Source organism: Dicentrarchus labrax, unplaced genomic scaffold, assembly GCF_905237075.1.
Source record: "Dicentrarchus labrax unplaced genomic scaffold, dlabrax2021, whole genome shotgun sequence".
Taxonomy (NCBI): domain Eukaryota; kingdom Metazoa; phylum Chordata; class Actinopteri; family Moronidae; genus Dicentrarchus; species Dicentrarchus labrax.
The window spans coordinates 2,992,680-3,012,660 of record NW_026136707.1 but is presented as its reverse complement, the minus strand read 5'-3'; the positions used below and the strand labels follow the sequence as shown (position 1 = coordinate 3,012,660).

General features: G+C 39.5%; 2 protein-coding genes across 6 annotated transcripts; both read left to right on the top strand.

Annotated features, from left to right (window-relative positions):
• The first annotated feature begins 7,555 nt into the window (after positions 1–7,555).
• On the top strand, positions 7,556–9,837 carry si:dkey-30e9.6 (uncharacterized protein LOC564083 homolog). The gene is made up of 4 exons (XM_051407652.1): positions 7,556–7,990; positions 8,519–8,603; positions 8,800–8,942; positions 9,387–9,837. Exons 1-4 carry the CDS (start codon positions 7,556–7,558, stop codon positions 9,471–9,473), a joined length of 750 nt encoding a protein of 249 aa, XP_051263612.1. The 3' UTR covers positions 9,474–9,837.
• Positions 9,838–11,693: 1,856 nt separating this feature from the next.
• Positions 11,694–15,343, top strand: arl4aa (ADP-ribosylation factor-like 4aa). 5 transcript variants are annotated; one of them, XM_051407657.1, is made up of 3 exons: positions 11,757–11,802; positions 12,555–12,785; positions 13,877–15,343. In XM_051407657.1, exon 3 carries the CDS (start codon positions 13,978–13,980, stop codon positions 14,578–14,580), a length of 603 nt encoding a protein of 200 aa, XP_051263617.1. In that variant the 5' UTR covers positions 11,757–11,802; positions 12,555–12,785; positions 13,877–13,977; the 3' UTR covers positions 14,581–15,343. The 5 variants fall into 5 exon arrangements, with proteins under 5 accessions (XP_051263616.1, XP_051263617.1, XP_051263615.1 ...); XM_051407655.1 differs by having other exon boundaries at positions 12,555–12,946; XM_051407656.1 differs by lacking the exon at positions 12,555–12,785 and having other exon boundaries at positions 11,694–11,802.
• Positions 15,344–19,981: the final 4,638 nt, after the last annotated feature.

Here is a 19,981-nt window from a genome sequence, read left to right as displayed (position 1 = left end):
CAGCGGTACACCTTCTTGTGACCCGGACCTCCACACCTCTGCACACATCTGCCACTGAGCTGGTGCCACTACTAAAGGCTTAACATTCAGGTTTTCTGTAAGATATCCGGTCAATGTGTGTGAGCTGAACAGGGCTGCAGTGAACATTTAGGCTGTTTATATTATTGATACATCTGCAGATTGATGGTTGATTAGTGTTCTGATCTCTTACACATAGAAAATAGCACTGTATTATTTTATTTTACTCAAGTACTGCATTTATGTACAACTTTGAGGAAATGTGGCACTTTTTAAAACATTTATTTGACACTTATAGTTACATAAAACATTTGATATGTTTGATACAGAACTATAATCTACCTGGTAGTATACAAAGTATCTCAAAGTAGTTCCACTTTGACAAACTAAAGTGCTTTTAAATGTTGAGAGTGTGTTTATTGTATGGTATTTCTACTTTTACTTAAGTATTAATTCAGTGAAAATGTAACATTGGTTTGTTTTGACCTGCCAAAAGTCAAAAAAGTTTAATATCACAAAGAACACAGGAATGTTGAATTTTTGCTTGAAAATTTACTCAAATGATTTCTCCATTATCAAAATAGTTGCTAAATAATTTCCCTTTATTTCATTAATGGAATAATCAGCTATTATTTCAGCTCTAAACAACAACAACAAAAAACACATTTCAGAGCTTAAAATTCAAACTGAATACCATAATGCTACAAAGAAATGTAAAAAGTCAATCAGACAAACAACTAAATACATAAATTCTGGCTTTTTAAATCATTCTGTGTTAATTCTGATTCACTGTCAAAAAGCATGTTTTGAAATATAAAGACAAAACTGAATCTTGAGTATGAAGAAGTCATCAGGATCTCCACAGGAAAAGGTCCTGAGAGATTACTGATGGTGAAAGACCATAAACCTAAATTACTTCTGTTTTCTGCATCACCATTACTTTTCAAACATCACGGATATCCATAAACCTCATCAGTCTAATTACACTGTGTTATTCAGAGCAAATAAACATCAATTATCTGAACTGACTTAAGCCTGTAAAACTGTCGGCACCAAAATCTTGTTTATTCTCTGTTTCTAAAGGGGGGGGAAAGCAGGCTGATGGTCTAATCATGGAAGTTCACTACTGGCCAGACAGTGATATTTCATTAGTCACCACTCCAAACCACTAAAACAGATGGCCCACATGCTGCATTTTTCAGGGAAACGGCCTCAGCCAAAGAGTGGGATTTTGGATAAGCCAGATATTGCATTCAGGTCGTTTCCAAACAGCTCGTTTCCATTCTCACGCTTTCAGTGCAGCCGTGCTACTCAGATCTAGAGTTTCACTGGCAGGAGCTGCGGAGCTGGAGCTGATTGTTCTGTCAAAAGACCTGAAACCGATCTCTTTAAGGAAATCAGAAACGGAGGAAATGATGGCGCAATTCTAATAGTAAAAAAACGGATTCTGGAGAAATAAAAAAAAAACACTAAGCCTCATTTTGCAGTGGCTGGTTCAGTCAGGGATGAAGAGAAGAAGAAGCAGGGGATATAATCTGTGTTATTTTGGTCGGTTTTATTCTAATATGGTAAAAGCTATAAGCTGCAGTCTTCACATTATTACACATATACATTCAATCATAAACAGGAATACAGAATTTATTTCATATGTGCTGCATGCTAAAACAATTTATAGCTACAAATAACAATTATATTTCTTATTGAGATTCTTTTATCGATTAATTAATGTCTCATTTTGTCCGACCAAAAGTCTTAAACTCAAATATAGTTTAAAATGATATAAAACAGAAAAAAGCAGGAAATATTTACAATTTAAATGCTGATACTGACAAATATTTGGCATTTTAGCTTGAAAGAGACTTATGTGATTAATCATTAATCAAGATATTTGCCAATAAATGTTCTGTTGGTTAACTAATCGACTAATTGTTTCAGCTCTACAAATATTTTCCTACATAGGACAAATAGAAACTCTGCTGTAGGGTTCATGCTGATGATTTTGCCAAGTATCAGCAGGAGGACTATTTTTGACATAAAGTGGACGGTTTAAGTAAATTGTGAAGTTTCAATAAAGTCAGTAAGACTGTATTCTGTGATTAATGAGGAATAAACCTTTGGACGATTCTTTCTGCAGCTCTAGAGAGAACCAATGGGAAGCCGACAGCTGTGCAGGTCGTAGACTCCTCCTGTCTTCTCCCAGTGCAACACGGAGGTGCCTGACTGTCTTGTTGAGACGCTCGTCTGTTTGACTCCCAGGCGGAGGAGGGAGGGATATAACCCCTCCCTCATAAATCTCCTGGACCATCAACCTGCTAAGAGTCTGGAATAGCCATCAGGTAAAAACCCACTTTCTTCCCGTCTGCTCATTCCTCCTCTTACACAACCAGCAATTAAATCTCAATCGGCCTCCTGGATGGAAAACATGAATCCACGTCCAGTGAATATACACGGTGTATGTGACATGTATTATAGTTTGTATCTTTCAGGTTACATCCAGGGAGCAAAGTAAAAAGTGGTAAACAAATGGGGGTAATTGCCTTGTTTAATGCTTAAATCTACACATGAGCTCATTTTGTGCAATTTTCTCTCATTATAATCAGCTCTGCAGACGTGGGAGAAATGGCAGCGCTGCAGTGTCCCCTGGGAAATGTGATATCAGCTAAATGATGCAGGGAATGTAAACTGTATATAATTACTTTAACCCCCACCACTGACAGGGAAACTGATTGTACAACTTAAAAGACTTCAAGTGTATACAGAAGGAGAACACAAGCAGAGCAGAAAATCCTGGTCCAAAACCATGTTCCAAAGGTCTAAACATGAATACACTTCACCCTGTTTTACCTCCTTGTCTTGTCGCTGTTGTTTCTCACGCCATCACCTGCGTGAGAATCACAAACATCAGTTGAAATGAATAATTCAGCACCTGTAGAAGACCAGATTAGTGCTGTGATTTGCAGCACCTGTGGCTGCTCCTGTTCAGTAAAGGGTGAAAGTACTTATTTAGTACTGAAGCACATGGGGATGATGGTGCTTCCCTGCTGCCTTTGTTGGGCCCCTGGGGAGAGGATTTGGACAACACTGCGCAGTGATTCGTCAGCTTGTGTCTTGGCGAACACATGTAAGATGTTTTGGCAAGAGGAGTGGTGGAAGAAGTGCTCAGAATGGCAGTGAAGATTCATTTTTATCATTCAGGTGGTACGGTGGATGAATCTGAAATCAAAATGTCATTTAAATGAACTACTACTCATTGTAGCATTAGTTTTGCTGCTTGGATTTACATTTGTTTCTTTCTTTATCAGAGAGAATAACTGTTCGGGAAATTACACGCAAGAAAGGTCTCTGGTCAGACTGTTAAACCCTCAGACCACCGGGATGCTCTGCTTCCAGATCAGTGGAAGAAGGATAAGATAAGAAGGAAGGAAAATAAGAAAGACAGAGAGTCTCTCTGAGGCCAAAACTTATAGCCGCAGTGGTGCTTGGAGCTAAATTCTTAAAACATAAAACCACAAATGTCACCTCATGGCGATGGTAAAGAAAAAGTCAGGGAATGACCGGCCACAGGGAGTTCCTGTGCGTCATCCCATCTCTCTCCCTGCCTTTTCTGGAGGTCTATCCTATCAAAGGAAGGCAAAGCCCCCAAAACAGATTTACAGACATTTTTTAAGAACTTATCTGAATATTTTTGAATGTAAAATCTGATATTGTCCACACCTAGAGAGCAAAAAGCACACCAGACCTGCTGAGTGTGGGTTTTTTATTACAATAGCACCGTGCTGCAGAAGGAACTGCTTTGTGTTTACTTACTGTAGAGGACAAATGTGACCTCAGAGCAGCTGGGTCATGACACGAGCTATTCCTGCTTCCACCCCCCCCGACACCCAGCCTCCAATCACATACCCCAACCCAGACTGACCACTCAACACTCTGTACCAACAATGCAAACAATGCCTTTACAGTCTCTGATACAGTAACAGACTAAATCCCCAAATCCTGGCAGAGTCAGACACACCTAAGGACTGTAACAATGCTCGTGAAAGAAGCTAAAGGTGAGAGTAGCATGAAAGTCTTAAAAGCTACAAAGGTAAAATACTGATGGCTAACACAAGGTTTTTGATTTTTGTTGTTTGGTTCTCCTCTTTTTAGCACATTTACACAAATATCTGTGATACACATTAAACTCTCAAACTGTGTCCCACCAATCCATCCAGTGTCAACAGATATAGATTTTCTTGCTAAATCTAGTTTGTCTGTCAGGTTGCTTAAAATAGGAGTAAAAAATCAGACTATGTTTCGTCAGTCTGTCTTCGTCCAAAGGAAACATGAGACGGGTTTTGACCATTTTAGTCCAGTAGTTAGTTACACAACTCCAAGTTTACTTTGCAGAAGCAACTCTTTTGTGTTTAAAGACCCTGAAATCTGAAGTATTTCTCTATAATGCAGATAAGTAACAAGCAAAGTTCAAGCTCATAAATAAAAATCTTTGGAATTGTTTATTAAGAGTTTATTAACAGTCACAAACTGCTTTATTGGGACTGTGTGGTTGCGGTTTGGTCAGTTTTGATTGACAGTCCTGGCAATATAAGCAACCGACCACACTATTAAACTTTTGATCCATGCATGGAAATACTGCATGTGGCATCAACCTATCCTCAGCCACTTCAAACCAGTGAGAAAAGTGAAGATAAAAACACAAAATAGAGAAATCTGCATCAGAAATCTGTTCTAACTTTGACAGAAAATTTTGCGATCACTCACTATAAGAAACTGACTGAGAAATTAGGTTTTTAGTGCCTTTAAATTGTGTCAAAAGTTGTGTTTTCAACCAGTTTTAGCTACTTTTCCACTTTAAAATTCAATTGTTTTATGATATTTTCATTTTATTGACTTGGGAGTTAAGGGAAAAGGTCCACTGTGTAAGTAAAAAGCAGGATGATGAAAGAGTTTTTGATTCATCCACATTCACAACATCTCATGATTTATCATATTTCATTGATTTATCTCCCTCATCTGTCTGAGACGAGATGAAAGGGAAGGAAGAGCTTCCGATCTGACGGGATGGGCACTGACGGCCGCTCTTTTCCTCAGTGACGGTGCTCAAACAGTAAAAACAGATGGAGGTCCTGACACACATTCAGACCTCGGAAAGAAAAAGAGACCAGTAGTTTTCTCCACCCACTCTTTGATACTCAGCTGGCTCTCGGGCCGTAACTTACAAGCGTCTGTGCGTTACAGGGTGATTTATCTGTGGTACTTTTTCTGTTAGTGTTCAAACAACGATGCAATTAGGCTTCATCATGTTGTCGGAGTGGTGCAGAGACATCTCTGAGGCCACTAAAAGGCAGGGTCGACCTCAGCATCTTGGGCTGTCACGTTTGACAAAAGGCTCATGTAATTGTTTCGGCCAAGCCACTGGTTGCACGGTGGTTGTAAATGTCACTGGATACAATCGCAGGGGTTTTTCAGACACAGAGCTGAGGGGGGCCAGAGGTCGAGAGGAGCCTCTGAAGGTGGCAGCTCCTGGTTTAACAGGGCCAGCGAGGTCAGCTCCTTCACAGGCGCTGTTTGGTCTCAGCTCGGGTTTCCTGTTGCCTTTGCCCCCTTGTGTCAGCTGTCCGAGTCGGTACGAACAAAGTGATTGCTGCAACAACTGTCTGGAAAAGCTCTACTGCATATGGATCAGTGTTTACATAAGGGGAGCTCCTCTGCTTACTGTCTGGCTCCTGTAAATCACAGCTATGACCTCTGATGTTGCTGTTTGTTTTAAAGACATTTGATCCAACATGGTGACTGAGAGAGACCCAGTTTCATCAATGATTCCTTTACTGTAATAAGTCATGAAAACGTATGTGACACTAAGGTTTTGGCTTTTAGTCGAGATTAGAAAAGATTGGTACTTTATTTTAATGTTTTTTCATCCCAAACTTATCCAGACATGTTGCTAACTAACGCTGATGCTGCTATATATCTATTTACTGTACTTAACATGTCTGTTCATCGACTCTACTGTACTGTCAGCTTATTAAGTTTATTATTTATGTATAAACTTTATTTAAAGCAGTATTGATTGTTTTTGGCCACTTGAGGGCAGCAGAATATTCTGTAAACACCGACCTTGCAAAGGTAGTAAAGCAAACAGTTTGCTATGCAGACACGTGCACAGGTAAGAATCAACCTCGAAACAAGAACGAGATTTAAATCAGAAAAGTAGAAAAGACAGATGTACACAGACAGGATCATCAGTTATACAGCATCCAGAGACTTTAGAAGGAAAAAAATCCATATGTATATACAAGTGCATTGTAATGCACTGTAATGCACTTATTTTATACTTTATGTGGTTATGATACTACTTACTTAGATAGAAGTTCTATGTAAATCAAAAAAGCTCTTGGCAACAGCCTTCCCTTTTTCCTTTCCAGACAATTTCCCTGACTTTTCTGGGAGGTTGACTCAGTAAAAATAAACATTAAACAGCTTTCTCTTCCAGAGCGATTGCAGCATGAATCTGGAAGAAGCATCGTCTCTGCACGCCAAGTCCTGGCCCGCCGCTGGACGCTCTGAGCATCCACGGTGCTGTTTAAGTACAGGGGACAGTTACCTTTTAGATTTAATGTCATGTGTCCAACCTCCAACCTTTACTCCTCCAAGTCTACATCACAGCCTGTTCACCTCTCGCTGTGGACTGAACCCTGCTTTCTCCGACTGTCTGAACTGTGGAGTGAACTGTGTGACTGTTCTCTGACTTCCATCACCTGAAGGATACGCTGCCATCTGGTGGAAACATCCTGACATTACAGATGTATACACGTTACTTGTGAGGACAATATATAGACTTACACTGCTGGAAAATCACTACAAATATGTACTTTAATGCCAATACTGCACTAGCATAGTATAATACTCTACACTCCACTACATAACAGCAATATTGTACTTTTTTAGTTACCAGTTACTTTGCAGGTGAAGATTTTAAAAACCTATAAGGAGCATATTAAATATAATGCATTGTTATATAGTGAAATAAACCACGCAGCAGTACAAAGTGAATCATTTTACTTGTGCACTACTACTTTATTTTTTCTTGATTATACTTACGTACTTTTATTTTAATTAGTAATATTTTGAATGCAGGGAGTATTTTTAATTGTGTGATTGCTACTTTTACTCAAGTAAACTTCATCCACAACTGAATACGAAGGATCTAACTCCACCACTGCAGCCTCATAAGGGATGAACACAATCTGGTACAGTAAAGATTCAGCACTTTGTTTGCACTGTTGCTAAGATCCTGTTTTTGTTGAATGTCCTACTGAGCTCAGCCCACTTAACTTAATTCTTTTTGTTAAGAAGACTAAAGGCGCTCGTTACCAAGCAGCACCTTTTTATGTGTTGTGTCTGTAATCAACCCTCGTGCCACTGTCTGCTACTCTCTCACTGTGCTCCTGACATAAGAACAAACACTACAACAGGTTCTACCTCAAACTCAGGTCAGGAGATATCAGTTTAAGGTAAGGAGATACCTTACTTGAACAAAATGGCTCCATATACTTCCTTGCATCCCCTGCCTTCAGTCTCCTTTGAAGAAAAAATCCAATTCTCTGCAAGCCAGCGTCTCTCTTTGGCAAGAAGCAAATGGTTCACACTCCCCGTGACGGACAGCCGAAGTGACGCGTGGAGCGTCAAGCCGCCAGATTTCTCTCTGAAACTGTACAAATCTCTGTCAGTTCCTCAAAAGAAAGCGAGAAAGACACATCCAGATCCAGCCGTGGCTCAACCCGGTGACTTAAAGAGGAGAGCTGGAATATTTCTACCAAAGGTTTTACACGAGAGTTACCTAAGAGAAGACCCTCCGCAGTTCATCACGTCATACAGGCCTCCTGATGCTCTGGGATCTGAGCTGATGTTTGTCAAGACAGGGAAGTACCCTTCTGGGCCTTATAGGAACCCCAAACCACATGACTTCAGACCGGTAAGTGTCCTGTACATCGGATAGCTTTAGTTTCTATTCAGATATTTGATTTTTTCATGTTAAATGTTTCTTTATGGGTTGAGAAATGTCTCTTAAATACTGTCATTGGATGAGCAGGAAGATAAAACCATACATTTCTGAGCTCCTGTCAGATATATGATGATCTTATAGAATATGATGCATTTCTGTACATTCAACAGGATATAAAGAAGTTTAAAATGAGCTCAACCTTAAACATCTACAGCAGTTAAATGCAACACATGAATGCAGCAGTAATACTGATCCAAAAACATATATAATAGCAAAACACTGAGAGGGACAATTTTACTGCTACTTTGGCTGATCATAAGTACATATTTTTAAGGTAAAGAAAGGTTTTGAATGCAGGAAAGAGTATTTTCACACTGTGGTACTTTTACTGAAGCAAAGGAACTGAATACTTCTTCCAACACTGGTAGTTTGTAATATCTTCATCGAACCACAAGATGGCGAGAAACACAAAAAAATTGTTTTTATCACTGATTTCAGCTTGATGAAGACCTTCCAGACATAGTTACTACATACGAGAGAGATCCTGGCAACCTGAATTTAAAATTAAAGCACATGGACGTTAGTAAGTGAATTTACTTTATCTTTAGGGGTAATCTTGGCTGAAACTTGTTCTGAATGTTTCCATTTTATATCTAAACTGTGTCACCACCATTAGAAAGAATAAAGGTCTTCTTGTTCATTCAAAATCCAGTTTCTCTACATTTATAAATACTATTGACGGCACAAATAACCGAATTAATTAATATTTTCTTTTCCAGTTCGGACCACTAAATCTGAGTCGGACTTTAGTTCAAGGGACACGAACACAAGAGTGGACACCCATAAACCTGCAGAGCCCCGATGGGATGCGAGGCTCTTACTTCCTCAGCCGCCATGGCCTCCGAAATCTGCCTCATATACCGTCAGTGGCTCTTTGGTGTCATATAAAGAACCACGTCTGCGTTACTGTACTGGAGGATTTTTCATTTTGTGCTTCTTTTTTTTTTTTTCTTTACAAAAATAAAGTAATTTAGAGCTGTAGTCACAGTTTGAATGGAGGATTGTAATAGAATACTTTTATAGTGCTGTTTCTACTCGTAATAAATGATCTGAATACTTCTTCCACCCCTGATTACATGGTACCACAGTATAATGTCCAAAGTATTGTGCTTTTAAACCGTACAGAAAAAAAGTTCATCAAAACAAAGATCTACATGCAGCTAAATAATGACTCCAACCAGGAAATAATGTGGTTTGTGGCACTGAATTAAAGTGAAAGTAAAGTTAGTTTCTACTACCACAAAAGAGAAATATTTGCCTGGAGTTACACTTATTTTAATACTGACACTGAATATCTGTTTCACAGAGACACCGACGAAGAAGAGGAGCGTACAGCGCCTTCTTGGAACGAGTGGAGGAGAAACTCTCGAGATCGTGGAAAAATAGATCCTGACTTTCTCCTTTTTTAAAATTCATTTTTTCTCTTATTATGTGCTTGTTTTGCTTTCTTTAAAGAGTTAAATGTGCACAAATTTAATCTAACAAACTATACTAACAGACGTAAAACAAAATAACCTTGACGAGATAATCAAAACGGCAGATTATCCAACCGATTATTCAGTCTATCTATAGCGATGATGCATGTTTTAGTCTATTTACTGTAATTCAGATCTACTTAACATTAAAGCATATGACTTAGAGCCATTTTCCAAAGAATATTATGTATTATTTATAAATATTAATGTGGTTTTACTATCTTCCAGATGGTTACAGGGTTTGTTTTAGTCTCAATAAAGTTTGAATGAAGCACACATGAACATCCTGTCTACAGTTACAGTTACAGTTACTGTTGTTACCGTTGACTTGTAACACAGCCGACGGTGGAAAGTACAAGTTGGGGGGGATACTCGTCCCAAAGTTTTGTAACAGAACTGATATTTTATTTCTTTCCAACCCCCATTAATCACATCATAACCCCTCCGATTCACCCTGTGGCCCTTCGGAGGGGCCCGGGCCCACATGCTGGGAACCACTGGACTACTACAAAACATAACCGCAGTAACTACGCTAACAGTGAAACTGAGAAAAATGGCTTTAAAGTTCTGGTTTTAGGTTGGATTTTGTAGTTACTACAATTTTTTACATCACGTTTTCTCTAAGATGGAGCAAGACTGAATTTAGAGAATGTCTCACAAGATAAAACAGACATATAAAAGTTCATTTTCAGTCATAACTACATTTTGACCAAAATTGTAGTTACTGCGGTGTTGCTTGGTCGGGAATATGGTTGTATATCAAAAGCTGCGTTGTATTATTAGTACTTTAACTAAAGTAACGGCTCTGAATACTTCCACTGAGCACAGAACGAACAGGAAAGGACTGAATAGATCGGCCATATTTGGAGATTTTTATAGCTTACGGCAGAAGACGTGGAGCGACTGTGGTGTCACGAAGGTCATCGCACCACATTATGACGCCCGCTGGTCCACTGACAGCTGCTCGCTCGGTACGCCAACAATTATAAACACGTTAAGACGGCACATGTTCGACGCATAACTTAACATATGTGTTCAATGAGTCATCTGAGGCTCTGTGCATAACTGGCAGGATATATATATATTTATATATATTTATATACATATATATATATAATTAAACCACATGACCCACAGGCTGCCATGTGTTTTTCTGATCTTAATCCCCTGTTATCGTTTCTAATACTGAACATTGTAATTGAAATAAATTAAAATAAGTTTAAGAGGGAGGTAGTCTCTCCTTCCAGCTTATTGATAATGGCTAATATTATATTTACTACAAATAGACATCTAAAAGGTAGACATATATATTTGGCAGAGGACTATCTAAACAAACAAACAACAAATATGTAAATAAAACATATGAGTCATAAGTCTACTATACGGTATTGGTTTTAAATGGTGTTTTTCATTGAATTTCATACGTTTCTGTGGTTTTTAAGCAGATTTAAGAGATTTTAAGAGTGGTCAATATGACTTAAAATGGACCAAAAGGTAACTTGTTTTATTTCAGTTTAAATGGAAAATATTCCAGGTACCAAATTGAGGAATTAGATGGAAAAAATGGATCATGAATCGGATATAACATTTAAACTCAAATTAAAAATCTGGTGATTATAATTGACTTTAGTTGTTTGTGCTTTGCGATCAGCATTTTAGACGTGAGTTGAAATTATGAATGTAAGAAGAAAAAAAATGGTTGTATTGGCACTTTTACTTAAAGAAAGGACAGACTTGGGTAGTAATAGATTACATGTAACTGAATTATGTAATCGGGATACAAAAAAAAAAGGGTAACTGTAATCCATTAGTTACAGGGGAGGAAAGATGTAATCAGATTACAATTACATTTAGTAAAAATGGGGATTTGAGGTAATATTTAGTAACTATTATATAAGTATTCAGTCTTTAACGGATGTGAACACTCCTTCCACCACTGGTTTATGCCCTGCGTTACATTTCCTGTCTCTCATAAAATAAACACAATAAAAACAAACTGCTGCGACCTACAATGTCAGCTGGACAACAGACACACGTTACATAAGGCGGCGGTGTTTGTTGTCCTCCAATGCTCGGGGTGTGCTGCGGTCAGCGTGGGGCTCTTTCCGGCCTCCGGACCAATCATTTCAAACACAAACACACTGAACGGGGCGGCGCTGCACACACACACACACACACACACACACACACACACACAACACCGACAGAAAAAGGGAAAACACTCTGACACGAGGAGCTGAATCAACGGTAAATTTGAATTTTTTAAATAACTTTTAACGGTTATTAACGTTTTCTAACGGCTGATAACTCATCCGCGAGCTTTCTGAACGTCCGTTAATGGATTAATATTGGCTGTAAAATATAAAAATATAACATTAACTAACCGCATTTACGAGTGAATTATGTTTTTTTTTTTTTAAAGCATTACATTTTTTATTTATTTTTTTATCTGTTAAACCTCATGTTATGTCCGTTATTTTAAATTTGGTGGTACATTAATTTCTAATGAACGTAAAAAAAAAAATAAAAAAAATACACTGTAAAACCAGACAAGTTATTTTAACTCCTAAAAACATAGTTGAAACTGATTGCATCACATTTTTATCAGTAGGTTAATAAAGATTATTGATCAAGCAGATTTTACTACTAATTTCAAGTGGCACTAATTTAGTAAAAAGTTATTCATCAGGAATGTTTCTGTAACTTAAAAAAATAGGTTATTTTGTTTTCACAGTACAAATATTTTTTTTTTTTTACAGAATTTAGTCACTTAAAACTACTAAAGCTACTTGATCAACAACATTTAGTTAAAAACTTAGATTTTTTTTTAAAGTTAAATTAACTATGGTTTTACAGTGTATATTTTCTGAACTATTGAAACAAATATTAAACAAATATAAAACCTTTAAATTAAATGTACCTTTGTCGCCTCTCCGGTCTAAAAAAAAAAAAAACACACTAGGCTACATTAACGTTAAAAACATTGCTGTTATAAAAAGTGTAACAGACAGACGGAGCAACAGGTGATCCTGGTTCCCGGGCAGACGCGTGATTGACAGCCGTGTCGGCCAATCAGCTGGCAGAGAACGGAGCCCACGCACCAATAGCGTGCGCCCGCAGTGTTGGTTGTGGGCGTTGATCCAGGCTGACAGCAGTGTCATCAGCGGTAGCTCCACACTGCTGGGACACCGAGGACAGACAGGGAGGGTTTGTCTCTGTATCCGAGGAAGGTGTGTCTTTTTTTCTTCCCCCCGGTCGTGTTTGTCGACATTAACGGTGGAAATAACACCGTGAGTTGAATTTTTTAAGGCTGTAGAGGCTCGAGAGGACCGCGTTTCTTGTTCAGAGAGGATTTTAGACTGAATGTTTTCTCCACAGATGGCTCAGACTGGTAGGTAACCAGTGTTGGACTGGGCATACCTACAAATGCATGTGTTCACCTGCCGTGTAAAATACTTGTCAGTCTTAAAATGTGATTGCAATCTCGTGTGTGGATAAATACGTTGTCACTGGAAGCTAAACCCTTGTGTTTAATACAATTTAGGTGGTAATATATTAAAATAGCAGGAAGAACTAGCCATTAGGCCCCTATAGGAATGTCACAGTGATAGGATATGAGGTGATTTAACTACATTTAGCACAATAAGGTGGCTGTAAACTCCTTATTATGTGACTTTACGTGTGAAATGAAAGGGATTTTCTGTCACTTTACTTTGGATTAATATATCAGTGATTGACATTGTGATATCAGATGTAGTATGTTGCTTTAAAATCTTTTTCCTGGTCGTAAAGGGTGTTTTATTAGTAAGTGTTGCACAATTGTGGACTCCACATTACTGCACATTGCTCAGAGAAACTGTTGCATGTGTAGATCTTTTGATAGCACCAGAAAACAACCCTCTTCAGTGTCAACATATAAAAACACTACAATATATTCATGTTTTTGCACACTGGTGTAATGATCACTGTTGTTACACTATCACAGAATCCGCCGCGTCAAATGAGCAGAGATCACTTACACGCAGTGAATTTGATCCGTTGTTATTGTGAAGCGAATATACAACACAATCTTCCTTTTACGCCTGAAACGTTGGAAATTCACCACTTGCTCAAAATCAGTGCGCTCAGGTGTTTGCAGCCACAGCCTCACTACAGTAGCTTATGTTAGCAAGCTTCACTTAACTGTAACTCACTTTGTTAGACCTCTTCTGTGTTTGTGCTGCTGTTTTACTACGTTTTAACTCGTTTTAAAGGGAAAGTTAAAGCACCGTTATGTAACCGCTACTTGTGGCCGCAGTAACATGTGCAATTATGCTTTCAGGTAACTGCTGCAGTCGTTTTGGAATATCAGCAGCTCTGAGGATTATTGTTGGACAACTGGATCAAATCTCCCAAATCACCAATCCTTCCTCATGAGGAAAGATGGGGAACGGATTGTCAGAGCAACCTAGCTTCCTCTCAAGCATCCCGTTCTTCCAGTCGTTCCACATCGCCATCCTTGGGCTGGACTCCGCGGGGAAGACCACCGTTCTCTACAGACTGCAGTTCAATGAGTTCGTGAACACGGTGCCCACCAAAGGTTTCAACGCGGAGAAGGTCAAGCTGTCTCTGGGCGGCCACAGGACTGGGACGTTCCACTTCTGGGACGTCGGTGGCCAGGAGAAGCTTCGCCCGCTGTGGAAGTCGTACACGCGATGCACGGACGGCATCATATTCGTGGTGGACTCTGTGGATGCAGAGCGCATGGAGGAGGCCAAGACGGAGCTCCATAAAATCGCAAAGACCTCTGAAAACCAAGGCGTGCCCCTGCTGGTGGTGGCCAACAAGCAGGACTTGAGGCATTCTCTGGGACTTGATGAAATTGAGAAACTGCTGGCGCTGAAAGAACTAGGCCCCGCTACTCCCTGGCACCTGCAGCCAGCCTGCGCCATCATAGGAGATGGGCTCAGGGAGGGCCTGGAGAGACTCCACGACATGATCCTTAAAAGGAGAAAGGTGCTCCGGCAGCAGAGGAAGAAGAGATAAACCCGTCGCGAGAAAGACTTGTCTGCTGTTTTATGTGAAGGAATATTCTCCCGGGTGGATACAGGCCTCCCACTGCAGGTCACACATTCAACGTACTGAGTTTTATCAGTCCAGAACTGAGATTTAGGATTCCCGGTCTTGTGACAATGCCGTTGATCAGGAAGTGATACATAAAGGAGTACAGTATGGAGATTGAGAAAGGTTTCAGACATGTGTGGATATGCTATAAAAGAGTTTTAGAAAGCACTGAGGGTTTGTGGTGTGGAAGGGTGGTAGAAGTTAAGGATGCTGTATGTTTCATGAATGGCTAATGGCTGTTCCAAACAACTACCAAAAATAATTTAAGAAAAGGCTTTGACTAGTTGAAGGGTTTCTTGGTAAACGATTGAACATTGTCACACCGGAGGGGCAATGAAATGTACATCTGTTTTATTTTACTGTTTTATATGTTATTATAACTTGTTCTTTCTTCTTTCTTTTTTTTTACACTGGACTTCCTTTGTCAAAGAAAAGTGTTATCATGCATTATTATGATGTGTTTTGCTGGCTTATATCGCTCATTTCTTTTTTAAAAAAAGCACTTTAGATGATCACTTTGTATGAAGTTTACAGTTTTAAAATAGAGCATATTGTGTTGGAGTTAACAGAAATGTTTGGGCAGAATACAACAGATGCTACTGTAGTTGGTCCACATCGGCCACATTGTCATTAGACAGCTTATGCATTATGTTTTGCTTAATAAAAACATATTTAGAGCAATGTTTACGGTGGTATGGAGGCTGTTATTATGTCCACTGTGTTATTTAAGCTTGTGTTTAAAAAGCAGGTACTCACAGATGTTCAGGATTGTAACCTTCAATTCATTTGGGTGATAGCAGGCTTGAGTTTTAGGCAGCTTGCTTTGAGAGGGATGATTATTGAGTATTATTTTAGCAAGGCACTAAACCACCAGTTCCCTTTAGTGGAGCTGCTGGATTGCTGACGTTAAAGAACTGATCTGTCACATGTGAATGTGATTGAAGGGGTTTTCAAAAACACAAATATTCTGCTCAATCAAGCTAACCTCTAATTATCCCTTTAAAAAAAAAAATTCCTCGGTTTCATTTGGAGCTATAAAGTCTTGGACAATGACTGTACTGACACAGGAACACAACCATTTAAACTGAGATTAAAGTTTGGGGCGTGTGCAGGTGTAGAGCGCTGTATTGTCCGTACTGGAAACTCTGACATGCCTTTATCATGAGTTCTCACCAACTATGACTTGCAGTATTTCCATGTAAAGAGCGGACTACATACGGGCAAGGTAAAGTTGCTGTCAGTATAAGGGTGCAATGTCATACACATAAAGAAGCAAAGCTGGTGCACATCAATGACGCCTCATTTGAACATCCAAAAAAAAAAAACAACACTCCCCACTGTCAGGCTGCTGCAGTGTAAAGGGTAAAGAGATGCACTGATGCGTTGCAGCACAGACAAGCCCGTCCTCAGGACTCAAAATGTAGTCAGGGCAGTCTGGAGGCCAGACCCAGAACAACAGGCTGGGGCAGGAGAATGTGAAGCCAGGGGCCTTACCGAGTATTTTTGGACTGAGCTGGGCGGATATGTAGCCCTGTGTATTAACGCCATTTGCCCTCTCATTCCTTTGAAACAATTAATGACTGTAAGCCCAACAGGCCGGTGCAGCAGCTGGCTTTTTTTTTCTAAAATAACTGTGTGATGCAGATTGGCAGTTTGCACCGCGCTCACAGGCTGAATCACCAAACATCCTCACCATATAAATATCTGCTCCAGTAAAACGTGATAATTGTGACCTTGATGTGTGGCTTCGGCGCTGAATCTCAGGAGGTCTGTTGCATTTTAAAAATAGAGAAGGGGAAAAAAAGAAGAAGCTTAGCACTAGTTTTCACACATTTGTACGACTTAAGGGCTTCAGCTGAATGTGAAACCAGTGGAATACTTTCTGATCTTTTTTTGTGGCTTCATCAGATGAAAAACAGGGGAGTAATTGAAGGAGAGTGAGGAGGAAGGACACACGAGTGTAATTGGCTGGATTTGAACACCCGAGTATAGGTTTCCCAGAATGCCCCATTTGTGTCAAATGTTGATGTTTTTGTGTTGGGAAGCCCAGGTGCCTCTTCCCTACTCTGTTTGCCCAGGAAGGAAACTCAAAGGGCAAAAGTATAATTCACACTTTTCCTGATTGTACTTCCTTCTCTCTGCCAGCCGTGTGTGTGTGTGTGTGTGAGTCAATTCATATGTCCTGTTTTCCCTCCTTGTGTGTACTTCAGGCCAGTTCTTTTGATCTGCTGAAGCACTCACCAGAGGGTTACTGGTCAAATGAAAACCTGTTTTAGGGCTTTATTTTTTGCTGACTTTGTTTATCATGTCTAAAAGAGAAACAGCCATAATCTCTTTACTTGATCATATACAGTATATAACATAATTATCTTGCATGTAGAAGGGGTTCCCTCTGCCCCATCCTGTATCTCAGCCTTCATCCGTTCTGGTCCTTGTAAAAGTCTTCAGTGAAAGTTGGATCAGGGTGAGTAAATCTCTTGTCCAGGGGCCATGCATTAACCCATTAACCTCAGATGGTGTGCTTGGCACGGAAAAACGCTCCAACCCGACGTGAAATAAAAGCCCACTGCTTCCAAGAGCATGTCTTGTTTGGAGCAGCTCATCCATACAAGAATTCCCACCCATTATTGCTTTTTACACTGTATTGAACCATCTCAGCTGCTCTCGCTGAGAGACGCCTGAGGCATGATTGAGCTTGGCAGTTATTTTCAGGTCGGGGCGGCACACAGCTGAACACTGTACAAAATGTTCTATGTTTGGTGAGAACATGTGTGAGATTTTTCTACAACGTATGATAGAGCTGCAAATTGGGAGGAGCAGCTGGGTTTCAGAAGGATTTCTCCGCACTGTAAATTCCCATGTCATGAGTTTCCTTTTAATGATATCCTCAGTGTCCCTCGGTGTTGACACGCCCGTGAGGCCCTCAACATGGGAACGCAAGTTTCTAACAACACTATGGATTTATGTTGTGTTCATCGGCCTTAATTATTTCAACTCAAATTTTGAGAAAATACATTATTTTGATGTAAAAAACTACAATACCCATGAGCCTCAGCCACTGTTGCCGTGGAAGCCAGTTACAAGCTGTAGCAAATTCAGAACGCTTTGTTCATTTGAGGACAAAACAACACAACAATGTTGCTGAATGTAGTTAAACGCTGGCTCCAAATCTGTTGTTTTATTGGATTTTTCTTCCTGAAATTCTTCTTTGGAGTCGTAGTTCACTTCTGTCCTGTTCTTAATGGGCAAAGGATACAAAACCTTTAACTTCTGATATTTTGTAACATGTTTTCGAGTGGGAGAGTTTCAAGCCTTGGAAATACTTCAGATATTGTCGGTGCAAAAGCAAACAAAACAGAAACTGAATGGGATCATTGAACCAATGAACCCTGGATGCCCCAATTACTGTAACTATACTTCAAACTCTTTCAAACCAAAGCCCTTCTTGCATGCTGGCACCTTTTTCAGCTAAAATAACACCATGGGTATATGTTTCATGACTAATATGAAACTAACAACTAAAACAAGTAACGCTGATCTAAATTAATATCAATGTTGAGTAAAATAATATTATGGTCTATCACCAGTCACTCATAAAAAGTAGTTTCACTTTCATTTAAGTTTTTTAAAGGCAAAAACAAAGCAAGAACACCTGCAGCCATTTGTTTGGGCTCGAGAAAGCCTATGATGTTGGGAACCGCCGTTAATTGTGAAGAAGAGGAAGTTCAGCCCAACATGTTCAATAACATGTTCCGTCCATTTAAAGAATTAGTATATATATTTGGATGGATAGTACAATTTGAACTTTTAATAAGTAAAATGGTGATTAATTTGTTAGCACTGAACAACAACATATGCTATGAGTCTCTGCCACAGAGGTGTGAAAGCTAGAGCTGACTTGTTGAATGCTAAAAATAATGTCTTTACACTGGTTTTCTGACTAGAAGCTAATCTGGAAGAAATGTTGTGTCTCTTGAGATGCATTAAAGGGAAATTTAAATGATCCTTGATGGGGAATAAGGTCAAAATAAGAGAGATAAAAGAGAAACTGAACATGGATTTATATGTGTGAGACAAAGCATAAATGCCTGGTGTACACTGTGAACACTCTCCCAGACACAAACAGAAAATTATATGAAGTCTTCTTTTGAAACTGCAAATAAATATATAAGCATGTTTTGGTTTAGTGCCGTTAGTAGAAGGAGGTACTTTTAAAAATGCGTACAACAAAGCCCCTTTTTCTGCATGGCCATGACACAGTAATGTTTGTGTCAAACTGCACAACTTCTCTTTCCCATAAATCCATCTCCAGAGGGTTCACTTATTCTGCTGAGTTCTGAGATTTATCCCATTGTGTGCTTTAAAGGGGGACATTGCAATATATGCATGCTCCTAGCCTGCTTATTATGCAAGGTTATCATGACGGGATTCATTTTTCTTCCCCCAGTCTATTGAGAGCGAGTGGCCTATTTACATGTGAATTCCTCCCGTAGCCCTGCAGCCTCGCTCAAAGTAGCGAACGGGGCCACCTGCAAGGGGAGAGGGGGAAGAGGAGGAGGAGGAGGAGGAGGAAGGAGACGCTGTTTGAGGAGCTAGAGAAGTGCACTCCTGTTTTCTTTGGTGCAGAGAAGAGAAGCTGGTTTCATTAATCTTTAGAATCCATGGAGACAGAGAGTGAGCCGTGGCAAAAACGAACACAGGAAAAACAGACAACGTTTTTTTTAATCAAATGTTTCAGCATTATTAGTGTTGCTGATTTAATATTACAGGTTATCTCCCTCAACAATATGTTTTTACATCACTTAAATGCCACATTTGTCTTGCAGGGAACACAAGGATGCTGTAAATTAAATAAACTTTCTGAAACCGATCTTGCAGGTTTGAACATCTCTCTCAAGCTCTCTCTTTTTTAAATTTCACAACTACTTCCATTAGTACTGATGTGTGCACAATGGATGCCTTTGAGGAGAGGCTGCCTGAATGTGTGCACCATTAAGGGTGTTAAAATACTTCAAACAAACTTCATTTGACCACATCTGAGGGCTTAAAGTATTTATAGCATGTTCTGATCGGCCAGCCATAGTAATCATTCGGATGGCCAACGCTCTTGACAATCTTTCCTCCCAAGGTATTCATGCTAGGAAATATGATATCCTTATACTGCAGGAGAAAAGTCAAAAGGGTGGACAAAGCACAGAACTTTGACACCTGAGATGTTGGTTTGCATCCTGCATCCCATATGTTGTAAGGTTTGGGCTACTAAAACACTTCTAACGTATCCTGTCTCATGCTAAATTTAGGAGAGACAGGAGTGAAATGAAAC

Excerpts from the sequence above, each read along its gene's own strand:
- si:dkey-30e9.6 (XM_051407652.1), top strand. The coding sequence starts at position 7,556 with ATGGCTCCATATACTTCCTTGCATCCCCTGCCTTCAGTCTCCTTTGAA. Across the intron at positions 7,991-8,518 it reads AACCACATGACTTCAGACCG|CTTGATGAAGACCTTCCAGA; the intron begins GTAAGTGTCCTG and ends CACTGATTTCAG. Across the intron at positions 8,604-8,799 it reads ATTAAAGCACATGGACGTTA|TTCGGACCACTAAATCTGAG; the intron begins GTAAGTGAATTT and ends TTTCTTTTCCAG.
- arl4aa (XM_051407656.1), top strand. The coding sequence starts at position 13,978 with ATGGGGAACGGATTGTCAGAGCAACCTAGCTTCCTCTCAAGCATCCCG.